The sequence below is a fragment of the Spinacia oleracea genome, chromosome 4, assembly GCF_020520425.1.
Source record: "Spinacia oleracea cultivar Varoflay chromosome 4, BTI_SOV_V1, whole genome shotgun sequence".
NCBI classification, from domain to species: domain Eukaryota; kingdom Viridiplantae; phylum Streptophyta; class Magnoliopsida; order Caryophyllales; family Amaranthaceae; genus Spinacia; species Spinacia oleracea.
The window spans coordinates 77,689,117-77,711,532 of record NC_079490.1 but is presented as its reverse complement, the minus strand read 5'-3'; the positions used below and the strand labels follow the sequence as shown (position 1 = coordinate 77,711,532).

The following is a 22,416-nucleotide window of genomic DNA, read 5'->3' as shown; positions in this document are numbered from 1 at the left end:
GTAGCCATCTGGCAAATCGACCAAATCCCATACTTGGTTTTCAGACATGGAGTCTAATTTAGATTGCATGGCTTCTTGCCATTGCTTGGAGCTAGGGCTCGTCATAGCTTGTTTGTAAGTCGCAGGTTCATCACTTTCAAGTAATAGAACGTCATAGCTCTCGTTCGTCAAAATACCTAAGTACCTTTTCGGTTGAGATCTATATCTTTGCGATCTACGCGGGGTAACATTTCTAGATTGACCATGATTCTCACCAGATTCTTCTAAAGATCTCTGAGTTTCATCCTGAATGTCATCTTGAGCATTCTCTAGAGTTTGTTGTTCGACTCGAATTTCTTCGAGGTCTACTTTTCTCCCACTTGTCATTTTGGAAATGTGATCTTTCTCCAAAAAGACACCATCTCGAGCAACAAACACCTTGTTCTCAGATGTATTGTAGAAGTAATACCCCTTTGTTTCCTTTGGATAGCCCACAAGGATACATTTGTCAGATTTTGGATGAAGTTTGTCTGAAATTAATCGTTTCACGTATACTTCACATCCCCAAATCTTAAGAAAAGACACTTTTGGAGGCTTTCCAAACCATAACTCATATGGAGTCTTTTCGACAGCTTTAGACGGAGCTCTATTTATAGTGAGTGCAGCTGTATTTAGTGCATGTCCCCAAAACTCTAATGGAAGTTCGGCCTGACCCATCATTGACCTGACCATGTCTAGCAAGGTTCTGTTCCTCCGTTCCGACACACCGTTCCATTGTGGTGTTCCAGGAGGAGTCAATTATGATAGAATTCCACATTCTTTCAGTTGGTCATCAAATTCATAGCTCAGATATTCACCGCCTCTATCAGACCGCAGTGCCTTAATCTTCTTGCCTAATTGATTCTTTACTTCACTCTGAAATTCCTTGAATTTGTTAAAGGATTCAGACTTATGCTTTATTAGGTAGACATAACCATATCTACTGAAGTCATCAGTGAAAGTGATAAAGTAGCTGAAACCACCTCTAGCATTTGTACTCATTGGTCCACATACATCTGTATGGATTAAACTCAATAGTTCATTTGCTCTTTCTCCAACTTTAGAGAAAGGTTGCTTTGTCATTTTGCCAAGTAACATGATTCGCATTTACCATAATCCTCTAAGTCAAATGGTTTTAGAATTCCTTCCTTTTGAAGTCTTTCTAAGCGTTTCAAGTTTATATGGCCTAATCGACAATTCCACAGATAGGTGAGATCTGAATCATCCTTTTTGGTCTTTTTGGTATTTATGTTATAAACTTGTTTGTCGTGATCTAATAAATAAAGTCCATTGACTAATCTAGCAGATCCATAAAACATCTCTTTAAAATAAAACGAACAACTATTGTCTTTTATTAAAAAGGAAAATCCCTTAGCATCTAAGCAAGAAACTGAAATGATGTTTTTAGTAAGACTTGGAACATGGAAACATTCTTCCAGTTCCAAAACTAGCCCGGAGGGAAACGACAAATAATAAGTTCCTACAGCTAATGCAGCAATCCGTGCTCCATTTCCCACTCGTAGGTCGACTTCACCCTTGCTTAACTTTCTACTTCTTCTTAGTCCCTGTGGATTGGAACATAAGTGTGAGCCACAACCTGTATCTAATACCCAAGAAGTTGAATTAGCAAGTATACAGTCTATAACGAAAATACCTGAAGATGGAACGACTGTTCCGTTCTTCTGATCTTCCTTTAGCTTTGGACATTCTCTTTTGTAATGGCCTATTCCATCACAATAAAGACAGCTTGATGTGGACTTGTCCTGCTTTGATTTAGCATTGCCCTTGGACTTTCCACTTTTCTTGAACGGTCTCCTTCTAGCCTTGAGTAAATCTTTGGCTTCACAGTCCAGTATTATTTCAGCCTTTCTGACAAGGTGAACAAATTCTGCAACTGTTTCTTCTCTTGGTTCACTTAGGTATAGTTGCTTGAAGCGACCAAACCCACTGTGTAGTGAATTGAGCAAGATAGAGACTGCCATCCTTTCGCTTATTGGTGTTCCTAGTAGACTTAGGCGATCAAAGTATGAACGCATAAGATCCACATGGAACCTCAGTGGGACGCCTACCCTCTGTTTAGTGCGAAGGAGCTGAACATGTGTTTCTTGGACTTCCATCCTATAACACCTGTTGGGAGAACTAACCTTTAGACCAGACATTGATTCAATCAACTCATGGACGTTCAGGTCCCTGTCCTCCGTGCTTCCACGACAGATATCCCTCAGATTCTTGATGAGCGTAAAAGGTTCATAGGCTACAAACCTTCTAGCCCAATCATCAGGGATATTGTTCAGCATGAGACTCATAACCTTTTTGAGATCCGCATCCCAGGGGAAAAATCTCTCAGGGGTCATGTCTCTGGCATAGTAGCTTGGCATGGGATGTGATAGTACATACTCAAGTCCATTGAGTCTGACTATTTCAACTAGCTTAGCTTCCCATTCAAGAAAATTTGCCAGGTTCAGCTTGACCATAAGCTCAGAACCCATGATGATGTTTTGATTGTTGTTTGCCATAGTTAAAACTACAATTGAAAAGAATAAACAAATAAATAACCATTCACAGTTTCTCTTAATAAACTTAAATTCTAGCATACATGCATAATTCAATGTTCATTAAGCATTTTATTCAAGTTATGTGTTCCGGCAGGTGTGAATAAAATGATTCCAAGATCCTAAAATCATTGAAGAACTAAGCTCAGTTTGTCGACTTAATCCTAAAACATCTTAGGTAAGCAAAAGCCTTTTGCTAATAGTCTAGAAACTATTCTTGGTTGATAGGTACGTCTAAGAACTTATTAGGTAAACCTATCGATTTTGCCACGACATAAAAGGACTCCTTACTTATATCGTTGAGTTTCACCAAAACTAACATGTACTCACAATTATTTGTGTACCTTGCCCCTTTAGGACCAATAAGTAACACCTCGCTGAGCGAAAACTATTACTAGATTGATGTAAAGGATATCCAAGCAAGTGCATATTTTGGCATGGCACCTTTAAACTCAATTTTTAAGTTTGGAACTTAAGGCTCTTACTATGTTGGTTAGATTTTAAGTGAACTAAAATCCTTAATCATGCAACATAATCAAGCTTTGATCTCATGCATTTTAAGACATATTTAAAAGCAATAAATAACTTAAAACATGCATAAGATAAATGTGATCTAGTATGGCCCGACTTCATCTTGAAACTTTAACTTCAAAGTCCGTCTTGAAAATCTCCGTGGGAGGCACCATTTTCTTCAAATAGAATAAGCTATAATTAAAACTAATTACAACTATTTGATGGTACGCAGACCATATTTGAATTGAAAAACAACTTTGGTACTTTAGACCAATTACATTCAAATTAATGGTACGCAGACCATATTTTCTATCCTATTTGGGCCATACTAGTCACTTCATAACCTGCAAAACAGTACATATACAATATATACCATTCACCCATTCATTATCATGAATGGCCCACATAGCTGGTTAGTAAAACACATTATGCATCACATAAACATTTGCAGCAATTAATCAAGGGCACCAATAATCTACAAATTATTCAGTCCTTATTAATTCCAATCAAGTTGTTTTAACCTTAAGGATTTGTAGACCTAATCAAGAGTATATGACTAAAAAGGGCTCCCACTTAAACCAATAAATTCATATGCTTTACTAATTTTAAACATAAAAATGTATTTCTATTCTAACCGAAAACATACAAATTTAATTAAAATTTAAAGCTCATATAAATTTATAATTGAATCCATAAATTTAATTTAATTTCAGTCGTATTTAAATTAATTCATGATTTTAATTTTAGTAAAATAATTAGAATAAATAAAATTTATTATAATTACAATATTCAAAATTAAAATCCAAGAAAATAATTTAAATTATTAATTTTAAAATTAATTAAAATTACGTAAACTGAAAATTTCAAATTAAAATTTCAAAACGATCTAATCGCAACGCAACAACCCCACGCAACGCACGCCCATGGGCCACACGCACACAACCATCGCTGGCCATGTGCGCGCAGCCCATGCGCTGCGTAGCATCGCTGCTGCTCCCCATCGCAAGGCGCGCGCCAGCCCTCGTCGCAACAAGCATGCTGCTGACCATCGCTGGGCGCAGCGCTCGTCGCACGTCGCAACGAGCACGCTGCTCGCCATCGCTGGGCGCAGCGCTCGTCGCACGTCGCAACAAGCACGCTGCACGCAATCGCTGGGCGCAGCGCTCGTCGCACGTCGCTTGCACTCGCTGCGCGCGAGGCTCTGCACGCTTGCGCGAGGCAGTGCGCGCTGTGGCGCAGCACGCTTGCTGCCCACACGCGACTGCTCGTGCCTTGCTCTCGCCCTTGCCCATGCGCCCATTGCTCACAGCCTACGACACATGGCAGGGCTGCTGCCTTGTGCTCCTGCACCATGCCCTTGCTCGCTGCATTCGTACCGCATGGGCGACGAGCTCCCTTGCTCGTCGTCGCATGCCCGCACTATACAACACCTCTTAAGGGTAACACGTAGCGTCCATTGCTTTGTGCGTGCAAGTTATATGAGCGAATCGCATAAAAATTAAAAATTTATATTCAAAATTAATGACAAATTAATAAATAATATTGATTTCATAATTTTAGGGTGAAAAATGGAAAATATATTATTTAATTGATTTCCGATTAACATGGATTCAAGTCTAGGTCATAAAAATTTAAAATTTAACATAAATTTACAATTTTTATGGTGGTTTTTAATCATAGGTATCTAATTAAATTATAACTAATTATGAAAATCAAATTAATTCTAAATTATTCCAATTTTCAACAAATTAATCATAATTACAAATTAGATTGCATAATTAACAAGGCTAGGCATTCAAACTTGTTAAACATATACAGTAGGTCAATAAAAAATTCAAGATTTATCAACAAGAATCGCAAATATTTAATTTAACATCTTAAATTTACGAAATTTTGCATTCGAAAAACTAAAACCTCCGAAAAGTCATAGTTAGGCTTCGAATTTGAGAATTCTAGGTTCGGCCGAAAAAATATTATTTTTGTCAAAATTTTAGAATGCCTTTTACATGCGGAATTGACACAAAAATCACTCGATTTGGATGAGTAACGAAGAAACTGCCGAAAAACTGCGTACGTATAATTAAATAAACGCAATTTGCAATTAATTAACAATTACAAAAATTAATCACCCCTTTTAATTCTTGCAAATTTGTAATATTTAACCATGTTCATGCAATTTAGATTATGAAAATAATAAGAGGCTCGTGATACCACTGTTAGGTTATGATACATATGACAATTCATAAATCATGCGGAAAAACCATAAAGCCAGGAAAGCATATTATATTCACATAATCATTTAGCATAGAATTGATGCATACATGTTGTAGCGTGCCTTCCCTAGCTGCGCCCGAACCGAACAAGAACAAGTCTTTAGGACTCCAAATGTCGTCCCTCCGTAGATAGTCCACAGTACGTCCGGATCCGCCTCAAGTTAGACCAACTAGAATCGCCCTTAAGGTTACTAGGAATTTCGGCTATGTGTTTGCAAGTGTATGGCTGATTTTTCTTTCAAAAACTTACCCTTTGAATACTTCAATCGTGCCTTCAAATAATGACCCTAGGCCCTTATTTATAGAGGTATGGAAAAGGAACTGGAATCCTATTAGGATACTAATTAGTTAAACTAGAATCCTAGTAGGACTCTAACTAATTAATTTTATCCTTTTAGGATTAGGAATTTAATCATCAAACAAATCCTATACAATTTAGGTTTCGTATGTGAACACAAACTCTACACGAGCATGACCCACGAGCGTGCAGGCCATGCCCGCGCACAGCCCACACGGCCGCTCGGCCCACGCGAGCCGCAAGCCCACGCGAGCAGCAGCACAGCTCGCAGCCCATTGCTGCGCGCGCTGCGCGCGCTGCCATGGCCTGTTGGGCCTGGCCTTGCGCTGGGCCTGGCGTGGCCTTGGCTGTTCGTGTGGCGCGCTTGGCTTGCTGGGCGATGGCCTGGCTTCGTGCTGGACCCTCGTCCGGCAGGCCTCGTCCGATGCTTATTCGTACGATACGCTTCCGATTAAATTCCCGGTTCCGGAATTCATTTCCGATACGAACAATATTTAATATTTCCGATTCCGGAATTAATTTCCGTTTCGAACAAATATTTAATATTTCCGTTTCCGGAATTATTTTCCGATTCCGATAATATTTCCGATTCTGACAATATTTCCGTTTCCGGCAATATTTCCGATTCCGGCAATATTTCCATTTCCGATAATATTTTCCGATACGTACCATGTTTCCGTTTCCGGCAACATCTACGACTTGGATAATATTTATATTTCCGATACGATCCATATTTCCGTTTCCGGCAATATCATCGTTTCCGGAGTATTCATTTCTTGCTTGTGACGATCTCAGCTCCCACTGAAACCAAGATCCGTCGATTCCGAATATCCATAGATAGAGTATTTAATGCCATTAAATACTTGATCCGTTTACGTACTATTTGTGTGACCCTACGGGTTCAGTCAAGAGTAAGCTGTGGATTAATATCATTAATTCCACTTGAACTGAAGCGGCCTCTAGCTAGGCATTCAGCTCACTTGATCTCACTGAATTATTAACTTGTTAATTAATACTGAACCACACTTATTAGACTTAACATAGAATGCATACTTGGACCAAGGGAATTATTTCCTTCACCACTCTCTCACCCTCGCAGCCCGCAGAGCCCTCATGATCGCTGCTGCTGCTGTGTCGCATGCCCAAGCGCCCATCGCCCTCACTCCCTCTCTCGACCTCGCCCCTCGCTGCGCTGCCGCCCGCGCTGCTTGCGTGCGCTGTTGTGCCGCGTGCTGTTGTTGTTGTTGCTTCGACGCCCCACACACACAACACATAAATTGTTGTGTGTGTGTGCGTTGTTGCTTGGTGATAATCAATTGTATACTTTTAAACTTTAATTTTCAGTTTTTTTTAAATTGTTTTAATTATTATGATTATTTAATTTTTTGGGTTATTTAAATTGATTGGAACGGTTATGAACACCGTATTTTATTATTGTCGCATTTAAATTGATGAGATTGATTTTAATGTTTGAAATTATTATTTTCAGATTTAATGAAATAATAAAGTGTCAATTTTTAAGGTCAAAACATGGTTTTTATGATGACCTATTATTCGGGTTTTAATTCCAATTGATTAGGCGATTGATTCACATAATTTAATGACGATTTAGATTATGGGAATCAACTTAAATTTTCAGATTGTTTATAAGCTTTAAAAAGTTGATTTTTAATGGTTTTAAAGCTAAAAACCCAATGTTTTTATACTAGGACTTGAGTTGACTATTTGAGACTATTAATTAAATGAATAACGATTAATTTCTAATTAAACTAAGGGTTTTAGTTTCTTAAATAGTTGCTGGAAATTTAGTAAACACAATTAATAATTAAGTTTCTCCTTTGTGTTTATAGGAGTTGATTTCTAGTGAGTCGTGATTCGCACAATGGCCCCCGTACTTAGGTATTCCAGGTACGTACAAGACTAGGGTGACCACCCATCCCTTGAGGACCTTACGAAGTGAATTGAATGCGAATCATGTGAACTTATGTGTTAAGAATTCATGTTTGATGATTGGGAATGAAATTTTTATTATTCTGGATTCATGTTTGATATTGGGAACGAACATGTTATTATTATTATTATGGAAACATGTTTGATGTGTGAATAAGCATGCATGTTGGGAATCATTATTGAATCTATGTGAACAAGCATGTTATGAATTGAATTATGCTTTATAGATTCTGTTGAACTATCATGTTATGGACTTTTATAATCGTTGAATTATGTCAAGCATGTTGTTCAAGTTGGTTTCCATGTATGAGTATTGCACATGCAAGTTATCATTATTATTATGCTATATTACGGGATGTCTAGCATATGTTGAGCCTATTGAATATTGCCGGAGTGCATTGTTTATAATATGTTTAGAGAGTCTATGTGAATTGAACTAAGGACAATTCGTGCTAAGGGCACACCCCGCTTGTTAATGGGCAATGTCGGGTTATCTCAAACAGTGTTTTTGAGAAGGAGCTATGGAAGTAATTTCACTTGAGTCTATGATTGATCACAAGTCCTAAAGGATTAAAATGAAGTGTCATTGTTGAGTTGTTTAATCGTTTAATTGTTTGCATGTTATGTCTTGTGTAGAGTCTTGAGTCACCTTGATCATAACATACTAATTAACGTAAAGTGTAACCCGAATGAGCTTCAAAACTCTCGAAACGTATATACCTTGAGTATGAACAATGGGGGAGTCTGGTCGGAGAACTTGTACTCCTTGAATGATACAAGACGTTGTTTCATTCTTTTGTTTTAGGCCGTTGTGCATTGGAATTCTGTCGGTATGGTCCGACTGTGGGTAGGAGTCCGACTTGTTGTTGTTTGGTGTATGGTGGGCTCCCATCACCCTTTTCTTTCCTTTTGAGGATACTTTATTTTACCCATTCGAAGCTACTTTCTTTATTAAACTGTGAGTCAAGAGTCGTGTCAATTGTCGAGTCTTGTCTCCATGTTTATTAAATGGCTTTTGCATGTGGATTATTAATTCGTTGAGTGAAGCATGTTAGGATAGAATGTTTTTCTAGCTTGTTCGTACTCAGCTTTTGCCGACTTCGTGCTTCATGTCTTCTGGTCTTGGCCTTTGCCTTAATGACCCTATGATGATCCATCAATTGCATTTGCGTTGTTGGGGAGTAGAATTTTAATAAAGCAGGTTTGTAGAGATAACTTGCGGGAGAAGTTATCATAGGAACTGTGTTGAGAGACTTTTTAACCTTCCGTATTCTATAAACTCTATTTATAGTCATGGCTATCACTACTATTTATAGTCAATGGATTTTGAAATATTTAATACTTTGGTTTTGGGCCTTGATGGTTCCAGTTTGTTTTAATGACCATTAACTATTTAATATGTTTTGAAAGTTAGTTAAATTCCGCTGCGTAATTCTGGTAAATAGCCTTAGCCGTTATCACGGTGGCGGTAATATCTAAGTAATTCTTGTGTTTTAAGTTGGAAAATGTTTTATAAAAAGCAAGGAATTATTAGGGTGTTACAAAGTGGTATTTGCAGAGCTCTAGTTTGAGAGCTGCTTTGCATTAATTAATAGTGCAAAGTGGTAAATCCTTAAACTACGATTTTGAAAACTACTCGATAGTAATTCATACTATTTGAGTAGAATTTGCGGAACTTTAGGATTTTCGAATTTTTTTTTCCTAAAGTCAAAATGTTATTTTTGAAGTACTCAATTTTTTGAAAAGCCAAATACCAATAATTTTAAGTATTTGAAAATTTATTGATTTTATTTTAAATTGTTCGAATTTATTAAATTCGAATGAATTCGAATTACTTTTTTTTCGAAATTCTGAAAAAAAAAAATTCCTCTTCTTTCGGTATTTCCGATTTTTTTTTTTTTAAAAATCGAATTAATTAATTATTTTTTTATTTATTTTCGGAAAATAATCGAATAAATAAATTAAATTATTCGATTAATTATTTGAATTTTAGATTTTAATTTAAATAATTTTGTGTATATTTGAAGTTATTTATTTAACTTAATTTCGAAGTTTTTTATTTACTCTAAGTGAGGAAAGGGTATATTAAGAAGGGCATATGTAGACTAAGTATGCATTTAATCTAAGTATGCATTTTAATCAACTGTTTGTGTGATTACGTATTGATTATGTGATCTTTTATTTAAAGTTTGATCATGTTTTATGTTGCTTTATGTGATTAATTGCATCACGATTCATGATTAAGCATGTACTTGTGCATTGAGATTGTATGGCTCCACGAACTTACCTTTTTTTCGGAACACCTTAGTAAGACTTTGTAGTAGCTAATTTTCAGGATTTAAGATGCTTTCAAAGTACGCAAACCTAGGACACCTAGAGAAGCTAGAGTGTGAAACCCCGCACATCTATGTGAAGAAGATCGAGTTTGCTTGCAACTATTTTGCTACAGTGCACAATCTGCCCGGACTAAGGAAAAAGGATGTTATGGCCGAGATGGTTATTCATTGCTTGCCGTCTAGGAACCCATACATAGAGCTTAAGAATCGGTTTCGTGATATGCATTTGGACAATGATATTCCTAACTATTACAAGTATGGTACTCCAGATGGTAGATGGAGATATGACTTGGAGATTATGACCACTATTATAGAGCTTGCGGAGGAATGGTTTGAGGATGGTAAAACAGTGGAAAACATCAATCTTACAGGACTAGATAATGAGAAGGAAACTTAGATGGATAAGGATAGTGATGATGATGTTGTTGAGATTGAAAACCCTAATCCTATCATTCCTGAACCTACTATTGAGATCTCTAGTGACACAGAAATTGAGCCTGAGACTAACAATGATGAAGTGAACAGTGAGCTACAACAGAATAATGAGGATATGGAGTATGAATCTGATCTAGAGGAAGACTTTGATGACTTCGAAGGCCATGAGCACTCTCCACCAGTTTGTAGAGGAGGATGGATAGTAGAGTAGCATTTTAAAGACTTTTCTAATGTAATAGCTAGTGCTTAATTTTAGTGAACTATGAAAGTAGCAAGCTACTGTTTATGGTTTAGTAGTTCATTTTGTGGTTTCTCGAATAAAGTACGATCCAAAGGATATATTATTTTCTCATTGAAGTAATAAAAGTTTAGAGTTCTTTCTTTTACCTCTAATTCTAAGTCTACGTCTTCTTTGAGCGATTATCGAAAAAGAATTTCATGTATTTCTTCAATGAAATTGTACTTGCAAGGTGGTTCAATTCTTCAACACTTAAACGTTGTGATGCGGATTAAAGAGAGAAAGTGGCCCAATAATAGGCGCCTATCATGCTCTAAGGGTCCGAAATTTTCATGCATGTTGTGCTAATTGTGTGAATTGTTAGTGCAATGCTTTAGCAAGACAGTGTCCAAACCCAGTTGTTAAAGTTAGTCTTTTGCTTTATCCAGGAGAAGGGAAATGACTACCCAAGGAATTGCCGATGTGGTTAGGAAACTAGCTGAAGTAGTGCAGAACTTAGCACAGAATAGGAATAACCAGGGACTTGATCCAGCTGGTGAGATGTTTAAGAAGGTGGCCCAGAGTAAGCCTCCTTTGTATCAAGGGGAAGTAGACCCAACTGTAAATGAGAACTGGCTAAGGGAGTTCGATAAGCTTATCCTAGCTGTGAATTGCCCAGAGAAACTTAGGGTTAATAGTGTTGTGTATTACCTTAGGGGAGAAGCTGATTTGTGGTGGAAAAGGTGTGATAATTCTTTGAGAGCTACACCTGGATTTGGATGGGAATTATTCAAGGTAGCCTTGAGAAACAAGTTTTATCCACCATATCCGAAGAAGCAGAAAGCCCAAGAGTTCATCGAGTTGAGAATGGAAGGGATGTCTGTAACTGAATACTATTCCAAGTTCATGGAGCTATCTAGATTTGCACCTGAAGTGGTGGCAACGGAGGAGCTTAGGGCTCAAATATTTGAGAGTGGATTGACTATGGATTTGCAACTGATGCTTAATGGAGAGACCTTTACATCTCTTGACACCCTGTACGGAAAAGCTACCCATTTGTATGGTCTGCAGCAAAGGAAGAATGGAATTGGTGAAAAGAGGAAGGATGTTGGTAACCAAAACCAAGGTGGTGGCCAACATAATCAAGGGAACTTTAAGAGAAACAAGGGAAATAATCATTTCCAGTTCAGGGGAAATCATGGTGGGAACAGAAACAACTTCCACAATAACAATGGAGATAAGAATCAGTTGCAAGGAATGGAACGAGAGTCTATGAGTGTAGACGTTGCCATAATAATCACCCAGAACGGGACTGTAATGGAAACCAAGTTGTCTGTAGGTTCTGTGAGAAACTAGGCCATAGAGAATTTGAGTGTTGGGCCAAGAATGGGAAACCCAACCAAGGCAACCGCCAGAACAACAACCGAAATAACCAGAACCAGAATGGAGGAAACAATGGTGGGAACCAAAAGGGTTACCAGAATGGTAACAATGGCAATAATGGCCAGGGTAACGGAAAGCCTGGAGGAAACTATCAGCATAATGGGAACCGAAATACCAATGGAAATGCCAATGGAGGTGGCTATAACAAAGGAGTTTCCCAAGTGAAGCTGAATGTGATCACTAGGAAAGAAGCCGAAAACTCGTCTGACGTCATAGCTGGTACTTTTTCTATTAACTCCATTTTAGTTAAAGTACTATTTGATTCTGGTGCGACCTATTCGTTTATATCAAAGGGTATCTTAGAGAAGTTAGAGCTGAAAGAACCCGAAGGGATTGAAGTACCCATAGTGATACCAACCGGTGAGATTGTGAAGTGCACTAAGATCCATATAAATTTACCTTTAACCATAGCCAAGACCATATTCTTGTCTAGCCTAATTGAGTTTGAATTAGGAGATTTAGATGTGATTTTGGGAATGGATTGGTTGGCAATGTTCAAAGCCAAGATTTACTGTGAGAAGCAGAAGATCCACTTGAAGTCTAGTCTAGGAAAGGTTGTATCATATCGCCGTTTTGGGAAACCTAGAAGTGTAGGAATCATTATTGAATCTATGTGAACGAGCATGTTATGAATTGAATTATGCTTTATAGATTCTGTTGAACTATCATGTTATGGACTTTTATAATCGTTGAATTATGTCAAGCATGTTGTTCAAGTTGGTTTACATGTATGAGTATTGCACATGCAAGTTATTATTATTATTATGCTATAGTACAGGATGTCTAGGATATGTTGAGCCTATTAAATATTGCTGGAGTGCATTGTTTATTCTACCAAGGGGTAGAATATGTTTAGAGAGTCTATGTGAATTGAACTAAGGACAATTCGTGCTAAGGGCACACCCCGCTTGTTAATGGGCAATGTCGGGTTATCTCAAACAGTGCTTTTGAGAAGGAACAATGGGAGTAATTTCACTTGAGTCTATGTTTGATCACAAGTCCTAAAGGATTAAAATGAAGTGTCATTGTTGAGTTGTTTAATCGTTTAATTGTTTGCATGTTATGTCTTGTGTAGAGTCTTGAGTCGCCTTGATCATAACATACTAATTAACGTAAAGTGTAACCCGAATGAGCTTCAAAACTCTCGAAACGTATATACCTTGAGTATGAACAATGGGGGGAGTCTGGTCGGAGAACTTGTACTCCTTGAATGATACAAGACGTTGTTTCATTCTTTTGTTTTAGGCCGTTGTGCATTGGAATTCTGTCGGTATGGTCCGACTGTGGGTAGGAGTCCGACTTGTTGTTGTTTGGTGTATGGTGGGCTCCCATCACCCTTTTCTTTCCTTTTGAGGATACTTTATTTTACCCATTCGAAGCTACTTTCTTTATTAAACTGTGAGTCAAGAGTCGTGTCAATTGTCGAGTCTTGTCTCCATGTTTATTAAATGGCTTTTGCATGTGGATTATTAATTCGTTGAGTGAAGCATGTTAGGATAGAATGTTATTCTAGCTTGTTCGTACTCAGCTTTTGCCGACTTCGTGCTTCATGTCTTCTGGTCATGGCCTTTGCCTTAATGACCCTATGATGATCCATCAATTGCATTTGCGTTGTTGGGGAGTAGAATTTTAATAAAGCAGGTTTGTAGAGATAACTTGCGGGAGAAGTTATCATAGGAACTGTGTTGAGAGACTTTTTAACCTTCCGTATTCTATAAACTCTATTTATAGTCATGGCTATCACTACTATTTATAGTCAATGGATTTTGAAATATTTAATACTTTGGTTTTGGGCCTTGATGGTTCCAGTTTGTTTTAATGACCATTAACTATTTAATATGTTTTGAAAGTTAGTTAAATTCCGCTGCGTAATTCTGGTAAATAGCCTTAGCCGTTATCACGGTGGCGGTAATATCTTGGTAATTCATGTGTTTTAAGTTGGAAAATGTTTTATAAAAAGCAAGGAATTATTAGGGTGTTACATTGATGTTGTTTGTATTGTCATTTTAATCATTCTCTTTACCCATTCCTTGCCCCCAAAGTCCACTATTTTGATTCCCGACACCCCCATGGTATTTCCATTCCCTTTGTCTACACCACCACTCCCACCAAAAATGTCCCACCAACACCATCCAACCATTATCACCACCCTGGTCACCACCGTCCTACCACCACCATCTTTACTAGTGCCTCCACCGCCTCCCCACCGCCAACCGAAAAATCATCTCACCCACAATATCCAACCCTATAAAAACAACACCAACCACCCGAAGTACCAACAAGACCACCTGAAACACCAACCCAACAACCTAAAATACCAACCCCACTACCACAAACACCAATCCAACAACCACAAAAAACAACCCCAGTAGCCAAAAACCACCCCAACCAACTTATACACCAACCCCACCACTCAAAATAACCCAACTCACCTCTATACTAACCATAATTAGCCACCAGATCTAAGAGAAAGAGGAGAGAGAAAATAATATTTACCTCCAATGGTGGAGAAAGGAGATGGTGACGAAGGGAAGGGGAAGGGCGCAACGACCAAAGGAAGGGAGCGTCGATGAAGGGATGAGGAAGGAAACTAGTGTCGGAGAAGGAAAGAGGTTGCATAAGTGGTGGTGGTGACTTTAGAAAGAGAATGATATTGCTGGTGGAAATTTTTTAATGTTTCTAAACCAAAGAACCCATAAAATCAATGACATTAGCTTTCCTTTCTCCTCCTTTCCCTTTGTTGATGTCAGTTCCTTTCCCTTTTTCAAACCAAACACCCCCTTACTGTATTCCAAGGGCCCTAGACCAGAGCTTCCCCAGAGTAACGTTATGGAGATCGTGTTTTGGGGCTAAGTAAAGAATAAGATAAAAGTTCAAGTATTCGAGATTGTGTTCCTAATAACAGAATTGTAGAGAGTAAAGAGAATATCATAATATCATGTGTATTGAGTATAACTGAATGAAATTTGTCTTTTTCAGAGGTTCAGAAGAGATGTATTTATAGTGTAAACTAGGAAGCTATGAGTGTACAATAGAACTCTAAAACAACTAAAATCACCTAGCCTGCGCTAGAAAACTTATAGCGTGAGATTTTTGCACTGGAAATCGTCAGATGTGCGCTAGAGTTTGAGTTGGTTTCTGCACGAAGCTAACAAAAGCTACGCTAGAAAATTTCTAGCGCATATTTTTCTACGTTGGGATATTTCTAGCGCATGAATGATGCGTTAGAAAAAATAGGAGCATCAAGGGTTTTTTTCACGGCTTCTATCGTTTTATTTCCGAGTTTCTACCTATCTTCACAATTTCACTTTGTATCAAAGACGTATTGGGATGCGATTGTGACTATATATGCGTTCCAGTTCATTTTAGATAATTTTCTATTTTAAGTAGTTACTATTTTTAGTAGGTTATGTTTTGGATGAGTTGTTCCGTTAGCCGAGGGCCGTTATAGGCTAATCATAGTGCATTGTTGACAAGTGGGTTATATTTTTATCATCGAACTTTCCTAATCAGGACGAGGGTCAAATGTATGCGTCTATATGTATATATATTTGGAAAAAAGACAAAATATTGACGTCAGAAAAAACATGACAGCAACATAAGTCCACCTTATCTAAAAGTATGTACACAAACAATGCAGATGTTAAGGGTTTTAGATTAAAATTCTTACTCCCACCTTTAAACTCTCACGAAACAAACACCATTTAAACATAAAAAGTGAGTTATTTGTAATTCTTATGGACTTGACTGTAGACACCTAATTCGTTTCTCCCTTAATGGGATAATGACGAAACCATTACCCTTGCTAGGTGGTTGGTACAACTCCATGCGAAAGTCCCAATTGCTAAGTGTAGGGGGTTTTTTTGTGTCAAATTGCTTTTTCCCTACAAGGGGCGGTTTTTAGAAATCTTTGTATTTTTGGATCTTGAAGGAGTCGCCACCAAACATTATTTCAGGGTCCCGTTTGGAGAGACCAAGAGTGACTCGATTGGATGAGGCTTTGAATCTTCGAAACGGATGGGTGAGATCCGGGCACGTGAACGAGATGCTTATTCCGCGAGCTTTAGAAATTATTCAAGTACGTGGCACAACATTTTCGAAAATACCCTAGTTTAGACTATGTGGGTTTGAATTTAGGTCAAAAAAAATTCCTACTTTGTATGGTGGTCACTTTGCTTTAAAGTTAATTTAAGGGAACCTAAGATCGGTTTGTCCAAAAAATTATCTTTGTTAAGCGTGATGTAACCTTGCATTTTGTTGTATTTAGCATGTGCGGTGATGAAAGCAATAAAGCAAATAAAGCAACATCACAATAGTAGATAAGTGCGGAAGTAGTAAATACAAGACCCCCTAGAAATGGACTAGGGAGTAGGTCAACATTGCCTAGAAGGACTAGGCAAGTAAAATTGCATAATTGAAAATGCGGAATTGAAATGCGTTATTGAAAGTGCGGAATTGAAATTGCGGAATTGAAAGTGCGTAATTAAAAGGTGCATAATTAAAATTGAAATATTGAAATTTGTACTTGGGCACATGAGATCCGAACGCCAAACGGCTACTTAAAAATAAGTGCGCTCGACAGGAATTCAAAGCCAAAAATCTCAACTTGGGAGAAGTTGCTCATCCCAAAGTATCCTAGATTTTTCATATAGAATTTGAACTTGAAAGTTTGAATCTTGAAATATTGAACTTGAAATACTTGAACTTGAACTTTAAATATTGAACTTGAACTTGAAATATTGAAATCAAGAGACTTGAATCTCAAAGATCAGGCCTTTTAATGTTGAAAAGGTTAGATCTTTGATGTGCTCTTGCTTTGAAAGGATCCTAGTTTAGGGAAGTAGTCATGAACAACCCTAAACATTGTTGGATCTTGAAATTTGAAAACTTGAACTTGTATATTGAAAAATGGAGTCTTGAATCTCAAAGAATAAACCTTTAAAAGTTAGAAAGGCATCATCTTTGATTACTCCATACTTGAGAATGATTCTAGTTCAAAGAAGTGATTATAAACAACTTTGAACATCCTTGAATCTTGAAAGTTTGCATTTTTGTATTTTGAAAAGTTTGGATTTTGAAAAGATGTATGATTGTTGCAAGTGACATTTTTAAGAGTAAAAATGCCAACTTACTAATCATTTTGAAATAGAAAATCAAGACAACATTGAATAGATTCGGGTTGGGATTCGGAATTACCTAGTTAGGTTTAGGCAAGCTTTCCGATTAGAACTCCCAATTGCTTAAAGCTTGAAGATTGTATGGTGTTTCTGGAGGATTTTGTATTGATTTTAGTATTGAATTTTGAGGCGCAATTTTTGTATTACGACGTTATGTGTCGATTTTGCCTCCCTAAAGCTTCTCAGAATTAGGGGTATTTATAGGGGATTTCCTGCTAAATGCCAGTCATTGCCAGCACAGCACACAGTTGGCAGCGCTGGGCTCTGGTGACGTGGCAGGGATGCTGCCAAAACAAGGACGCGGGTTCCATCCTTGCCTTGTGTTGTATTGATGTACCTTCGTACTATTTGTACGAAGTTTGGCGTGTAGTGTTTGCTTGGGGCTTAAGACTTTATTTTTCGTCTAAAAACAAGCCGTTTCGGGTTTTTGAATTCCGATTTCACGGGACGGGGCCCGGACCTCCCAAAAGTAAAAACGTACTACGTCGCTAAATCTATGCTTTTGGTATGAAATCTCTTATGCGAAGCTTATGGAGGGTGTAAAGCTAAAAAAAGAATTCTCCTATCGACCTACACTTTCTTTCTGGACATTGCTCGGTTTTGTGGGTCGGCGCCCGAATTTGACTTGCCTTATATGATTTTGAGTGGAAAAGGCCTTGTAAAACCAATGGGATATCCCATTAGGTGAGATTGTACTTGGATTTTGAAATTGGTTTTGGAATTTGTATTTTGCACCAAGTTCCGGGATGGGAACGGACTCGGGGATTGGACTTTGGCTCTTGGATTTTTGATATGCTTTTAGCAATTGGAATTTCCGCACGGATTTACTCCTACTACCTAACAAGGATAATGGTATCGTCATCATCCCAATGGGGAGACACAAATTAGGTGTCTACAGAAGCCCCCGCTTTGACTGAGCTTTCGGTTAGGAAAGCGCAAGTCAAAGTACTTCGAAAGGGACGGAGAATGATCCAGATGTTCTGCAATCAAAACCACTCTTTGTACGCCGGTACCTGCACAAAACAGGCGTTAGAAAAAAGGATAGAATCTACCTCCGTTCGGCTGTGACGACTCCGGTTCGTACTTGTACTGCACTTCCGTCTTTGAATTAGGACGGGGCTTGGCATCGAAAATTTTGAAATTCGAATTCTTGAATTTTGAACTTTGAATTTTTTGAATACCCGGAGTTAATCCGTTGGGGACGTGCTTCAATGGGGACAAGATATTTTTACCGGCCCTTGAGATTTTGAAATTTCGGCTGACTTTCCTGGAGCTTGGGTCTGTTGGGAGTGAAACGCCTAAATCGTTGTATTTTTTGGACTTTGTATCCTTTAAATATTCATCTGTTTATACTTGGAGACACAGGTATATACCTGTATTTTCGGAAAAATAGCACGATTTGATGTTTGATGCCTGGTTCAGAAAACCGTAGCAGCAAAGGACGTGCAATCAGCACGGGAGACCGCGCGCGCTGAACTTTCCTGCGCATGCAGCAGGCAGCGCTGGGCGCTGAGCTCGGCGTTCGACGCGGGGCTGCGCTATATAAGCGCCCCTTGCCGTGCCATTTGAAGAGCCATCTCTTGCTTTCTTTTCTCTCTCAAAGGTCGAATTGTCTCCCCTTGGTCTTGTTCTTGCGTTGTCCATGTAAGTATTTCACGTTTTGCTTATGAAATAACTCTCGGATTGCATGTAGTTTTGAATTTCTTGTACTTGAAATGCTTGTTGATATGATGCTAGGCTTCTTAAATCTTGCAGAAAATTGTTTGATAGTCATTCAAACTTGAACTGTTGGAACCTGTAGTCTTGAATTTTGAAATTTGAAATTTTCCTTGAACTTGTATTTGCTTCGGCATGGGTAGCCTAGGCGTTGATGTAGAACTTGTATACCTGCTTCGGCATGGATAACCTAGGCGTTGGTGTAGAATTCTCTTTTGAAGTAGAGGACCCTGGCTTAAACTTGTACGGCCATTGGGGATTTTTTGAATTTTGACTTCGTACAGGCTAGTATAGGATAGCCCCCAGTTTAGAATCTTGATGTTTTGTATTTTGCATGACTTAGTATGCCTCGTCACACTCGAAGAAAGCTCGCCGAACGCTCGGTGGTTCGAGATGCTATGGAGGACGTTTCGGATGATGAAGCGGCTGCCACAAATGTGCCGGAGGGGGGCATGATTCCTCGGAGTCTACCCGCTTTCGTTGGCACTGGTTGGAGTCCTTCCGATCTAGCATTCCGACCGGACTTTCATTTGTCTCAGCGGCGTCGCGCTGGCTTGATGAGTCTTGTACTGTGCTTTGAATTTGTATCTTGTACTTGTATAGGTTTTGAGCTGATTTTTTCATCTGTAGGCCGATGGGGAGCCGTTTCGCACCTTTTGGTCCTTGGCGGAGCTTCATAAGGCTTTCCGAGCCATTCGTGCTGACGAGGAGGCTATGGAAATCTGGTTGCAGACGGGCCTGGTTGATTTCTGGCGTGCCATGGGAGATACTCTGAGGAGGACGGGGATCAAACCCCGGCTACAGGCTTTGCTGGAGCGGTGGTGGGATACCACCAACACTTTTCATATGGCATGGGGGGAGATCACCATTACCCCTTTCGAGTTTGCCATGATTATGGGCCTTCCCTTTTCTAAGAGGAACGCGATTCTTGATTCTGGGATGAAGTGGTTCTCGAACACCGCCAGGGACTTGCTCGGCCCTGTTGCTGATTTGGCGGATGATGATACTCATGCTTCTCGGTGATCATGGATGCTATCCGTAGTGTGGGAATATCTGCGGAGCAGAGGGTTTGGCTCTTCCTCTTGGCTCTAGTGAGTAGAGTGATGGCCCCGAGCAAGAACAGCCGGGTGCACATCGGCTTCCTGTCAGCTTTGCAGGATTTGAGGGCTGTCTCGACCCTTAACTGGGGTGGCATGACCTATGGCCATCTCTTGTATGAGATGAAGTGGGCTTCTCGGACTGCGCCGGGGAGCGAGCCGAGCATCGCTGCTTTGTGGAGTGTGCTTGAGGTATATGGGACTCCTTGTACTTTGTATTTTGTACTTGTATGCTTGTATCTTGAATTTGACTGATGCATTGTCTTCTTTTTGAAAGATTTGGATGTACGAGCATTTCCCGACTTTGGCGCCGGATCGTACTGGAAATGCGGCTTACCCGTATGCTGCCTCTTCGATAGGAGCGGTGCGCAGGAGGGTGCCTCTGCCGGCCTCCCGCAGAGCTTGGCGGATTCTAACCGTCAGTGAGGTAAACTCTTGTACTGTTTTGTTCTCTTGTATTTGTATTTGTATAGTTGCCTGAATTGTTTGCTCTGTAGGTGTTTTGGCGTCCTTTTGCTGACGCGCCCATACCTGTTTCGGCCGCTCAGGTCCCATTTCTTGTCTTTGAGGCGGGTCTTGCTCCCGGGCGTGTATCGCCATATGTAGTACTTGGGGGAGCGCGTGACCCTTCAGCACAATACGGGGGACAGGCTTGTCCCTAAGGACCCACCTGAGTCCATGTTGGCGCCAGACGATGAACTCGCCCAGCTCTATTTGAATGCTGGTGATGCTGTTTGTCGCCATTGGGAGAGCTTTGTAGATAGGAGGGGTCGCTATGAGGATTTCTTGAAGAGGCTTGCTCCACCAGTACGCTTCATACTGCCGGTGAGCTTTCGAATTTTGAATCTTGTATCTCGTATTCTTGTATGATTGTATGATTGTATGTTTGTATGTAGGAGGAGGAGGTTGATCCTGAGGACATTCCCCATGCTGATAGGGTCATCCGCTATGATAACTCGGACGGGGAACAGGTGGAGGTGACCATTCCTGTAGCTCCTCCTCCGCACCGGAGATCGTATGATGCTGCACCTGAGCATTATGCCGCTGTATGTACTTGTATTTGCTTGAAATTGATTGTGATCTTGCATCTAGAAATTTATCTTGAATTTTGTATGAAGGCGCCTCGGGTGAGAGTGTGTCGCTGGATGCTTTTGATTGATTCCTTGAAGAGGCATTGTGCTAAGCTGACCCAGAAGCTTTCTGGCCGGGAAAGAGAGGTGCTCTCCTAGATTTTGAAATTTGTATTCTGGAAACTCGAAACTTGGATGTTGACTCTTGAAATTTGTACTTCGTATAGGAGCGTCGTCGAGGTCGCAGAGGTTTCGTTGACAGGGAGCCCCAGGCGGAGACTTCGTTGAGGCAGGAAGGACCGAGCTTGGATCTGGGACAGGGGTCCAGTGCTGGTACTTTCGAGAGGCATTCTGATGCCGAGAGGGGAGCTGCCCCTTTTGTACATGCTGATCCTACCAGGCATCCTTTTGGGGGTGCGAGCAGTTCGAGGCCTTTTGTTCCTCCTCCTCGTTGCTACTTTGGAGGGAGCGGTCCTCAGCCTTGGGGTGCGGATGCTTGGTCTTACTGGTCGGAGATGGAGAGGATGCGTCAGGCTCAGATGTTTGGGGCGCCGTACCAGTTCATGGCGATGTCGCCGCCTTATCAGTACCCTTCCTCTCAGCAGGGAGTTTATCCCTCCCCTGGCACTCTTCGTATCTCGGAGTAGGATCCTGGTATCCCTGGGACGGAGCTCGATCGGGATCTGGAGCGCTTTTGGAGCCGAAACAGGGACAAGGAGCCTGTGGTTGACATCACGGCTGATGATGACTCGGACTGACCCTGCATGGTAGCGAGTTCCAGCTTGCCTTGGTTTGATTTTGTATGGATTGGTTTGTATTTGTATTGATTTGTACGGTTTGTGATTTGAATTTTGTATGGTTGTATGGTTTTGAACTTGAGTTGGTTTGAAATTTTGACGTTCGGTTTTTTGTATGCTTGAAATTTTGACCTTGTATGCGTTGTGTGTGCCTTTGAAATTTGTAGCTATATGCATGCATGAGGAATTTCCAAAAATTTTGAAAAAATTTACCCATTTTTTCGGATGTATATACACACCATAAGCCCCCACTTTGACTGAGGTTTTTTGGTTAGGAAAAGCGCAAGTCAAAGTATATTTAACTTTTGCTATGCATATGAAGACTCGACTTAGGACTAGAATGCTTGAAATTTGAATAAATTGACCCGAAATCTCCCCGAAGCGCTGACTCGGACTGCTTGAAATTGCGCGGCTTGCGGCTTTGGAATCTTGAATAATGGAGGTTGTACTCTGCTGTCCGAAACACTAAAGGGTGTGCACTCGGAGTCATAAAATAGGACGGTAGCCTCGTCCTTCGCTGCAGG

The 22,416-nt window shown here is 39.8% G+C and overlaps 1 protein-coding gene across 2 annotated transcripts in view; it reads left to right on the top strand.

Annotated features, from left to right (window-relative positions):
• The window catches only part of LOC110803728 (uncharacterized), a 35,894-nt gene extending 13,903 nt beyond the window's left edge, over positions 1-21,991 (top strand). The window contains exons 2-8 of one of the 2 annotated variants that reach the window (XM_056826986.1): positions 7,505-7,562; positions 19,559-20,217; positions 20,303-20,452; positions 20,523-20,850; positions 20,922-21,071; positions 21,144-21,242; positions 21,323-21,991. In XM_056826986.1, the coding sequence (XP_056682964.1) occupies positions 20,704-20,850; positions 20,922-21,071; positions 21,144-21,242; positions 21,323-21,742 (816 nt within the window). In that variant the 5' untranslated portion in view covers positions 7,505-7,562; positions 19,559-20,217; positions 20,303-20,452; positions 20,523-20,703 and the 3' untranslated portion in view covers positions 21,743-21,991. Of the gene's footprint in view, positions 1-7,504; positions 7,563-12,663; positions 20,218-20,302; positions 20,453-20,522; positions 20,851-20,921; positions 21,072-21,143; positions 21,243-21,322 lie in introns of those variants that run through there. The other variant, XM_056826987.1, reaches the window with a different exon arrangement.
• Positions 21,992-22,416: the final 425 nt, after the last annotated feature.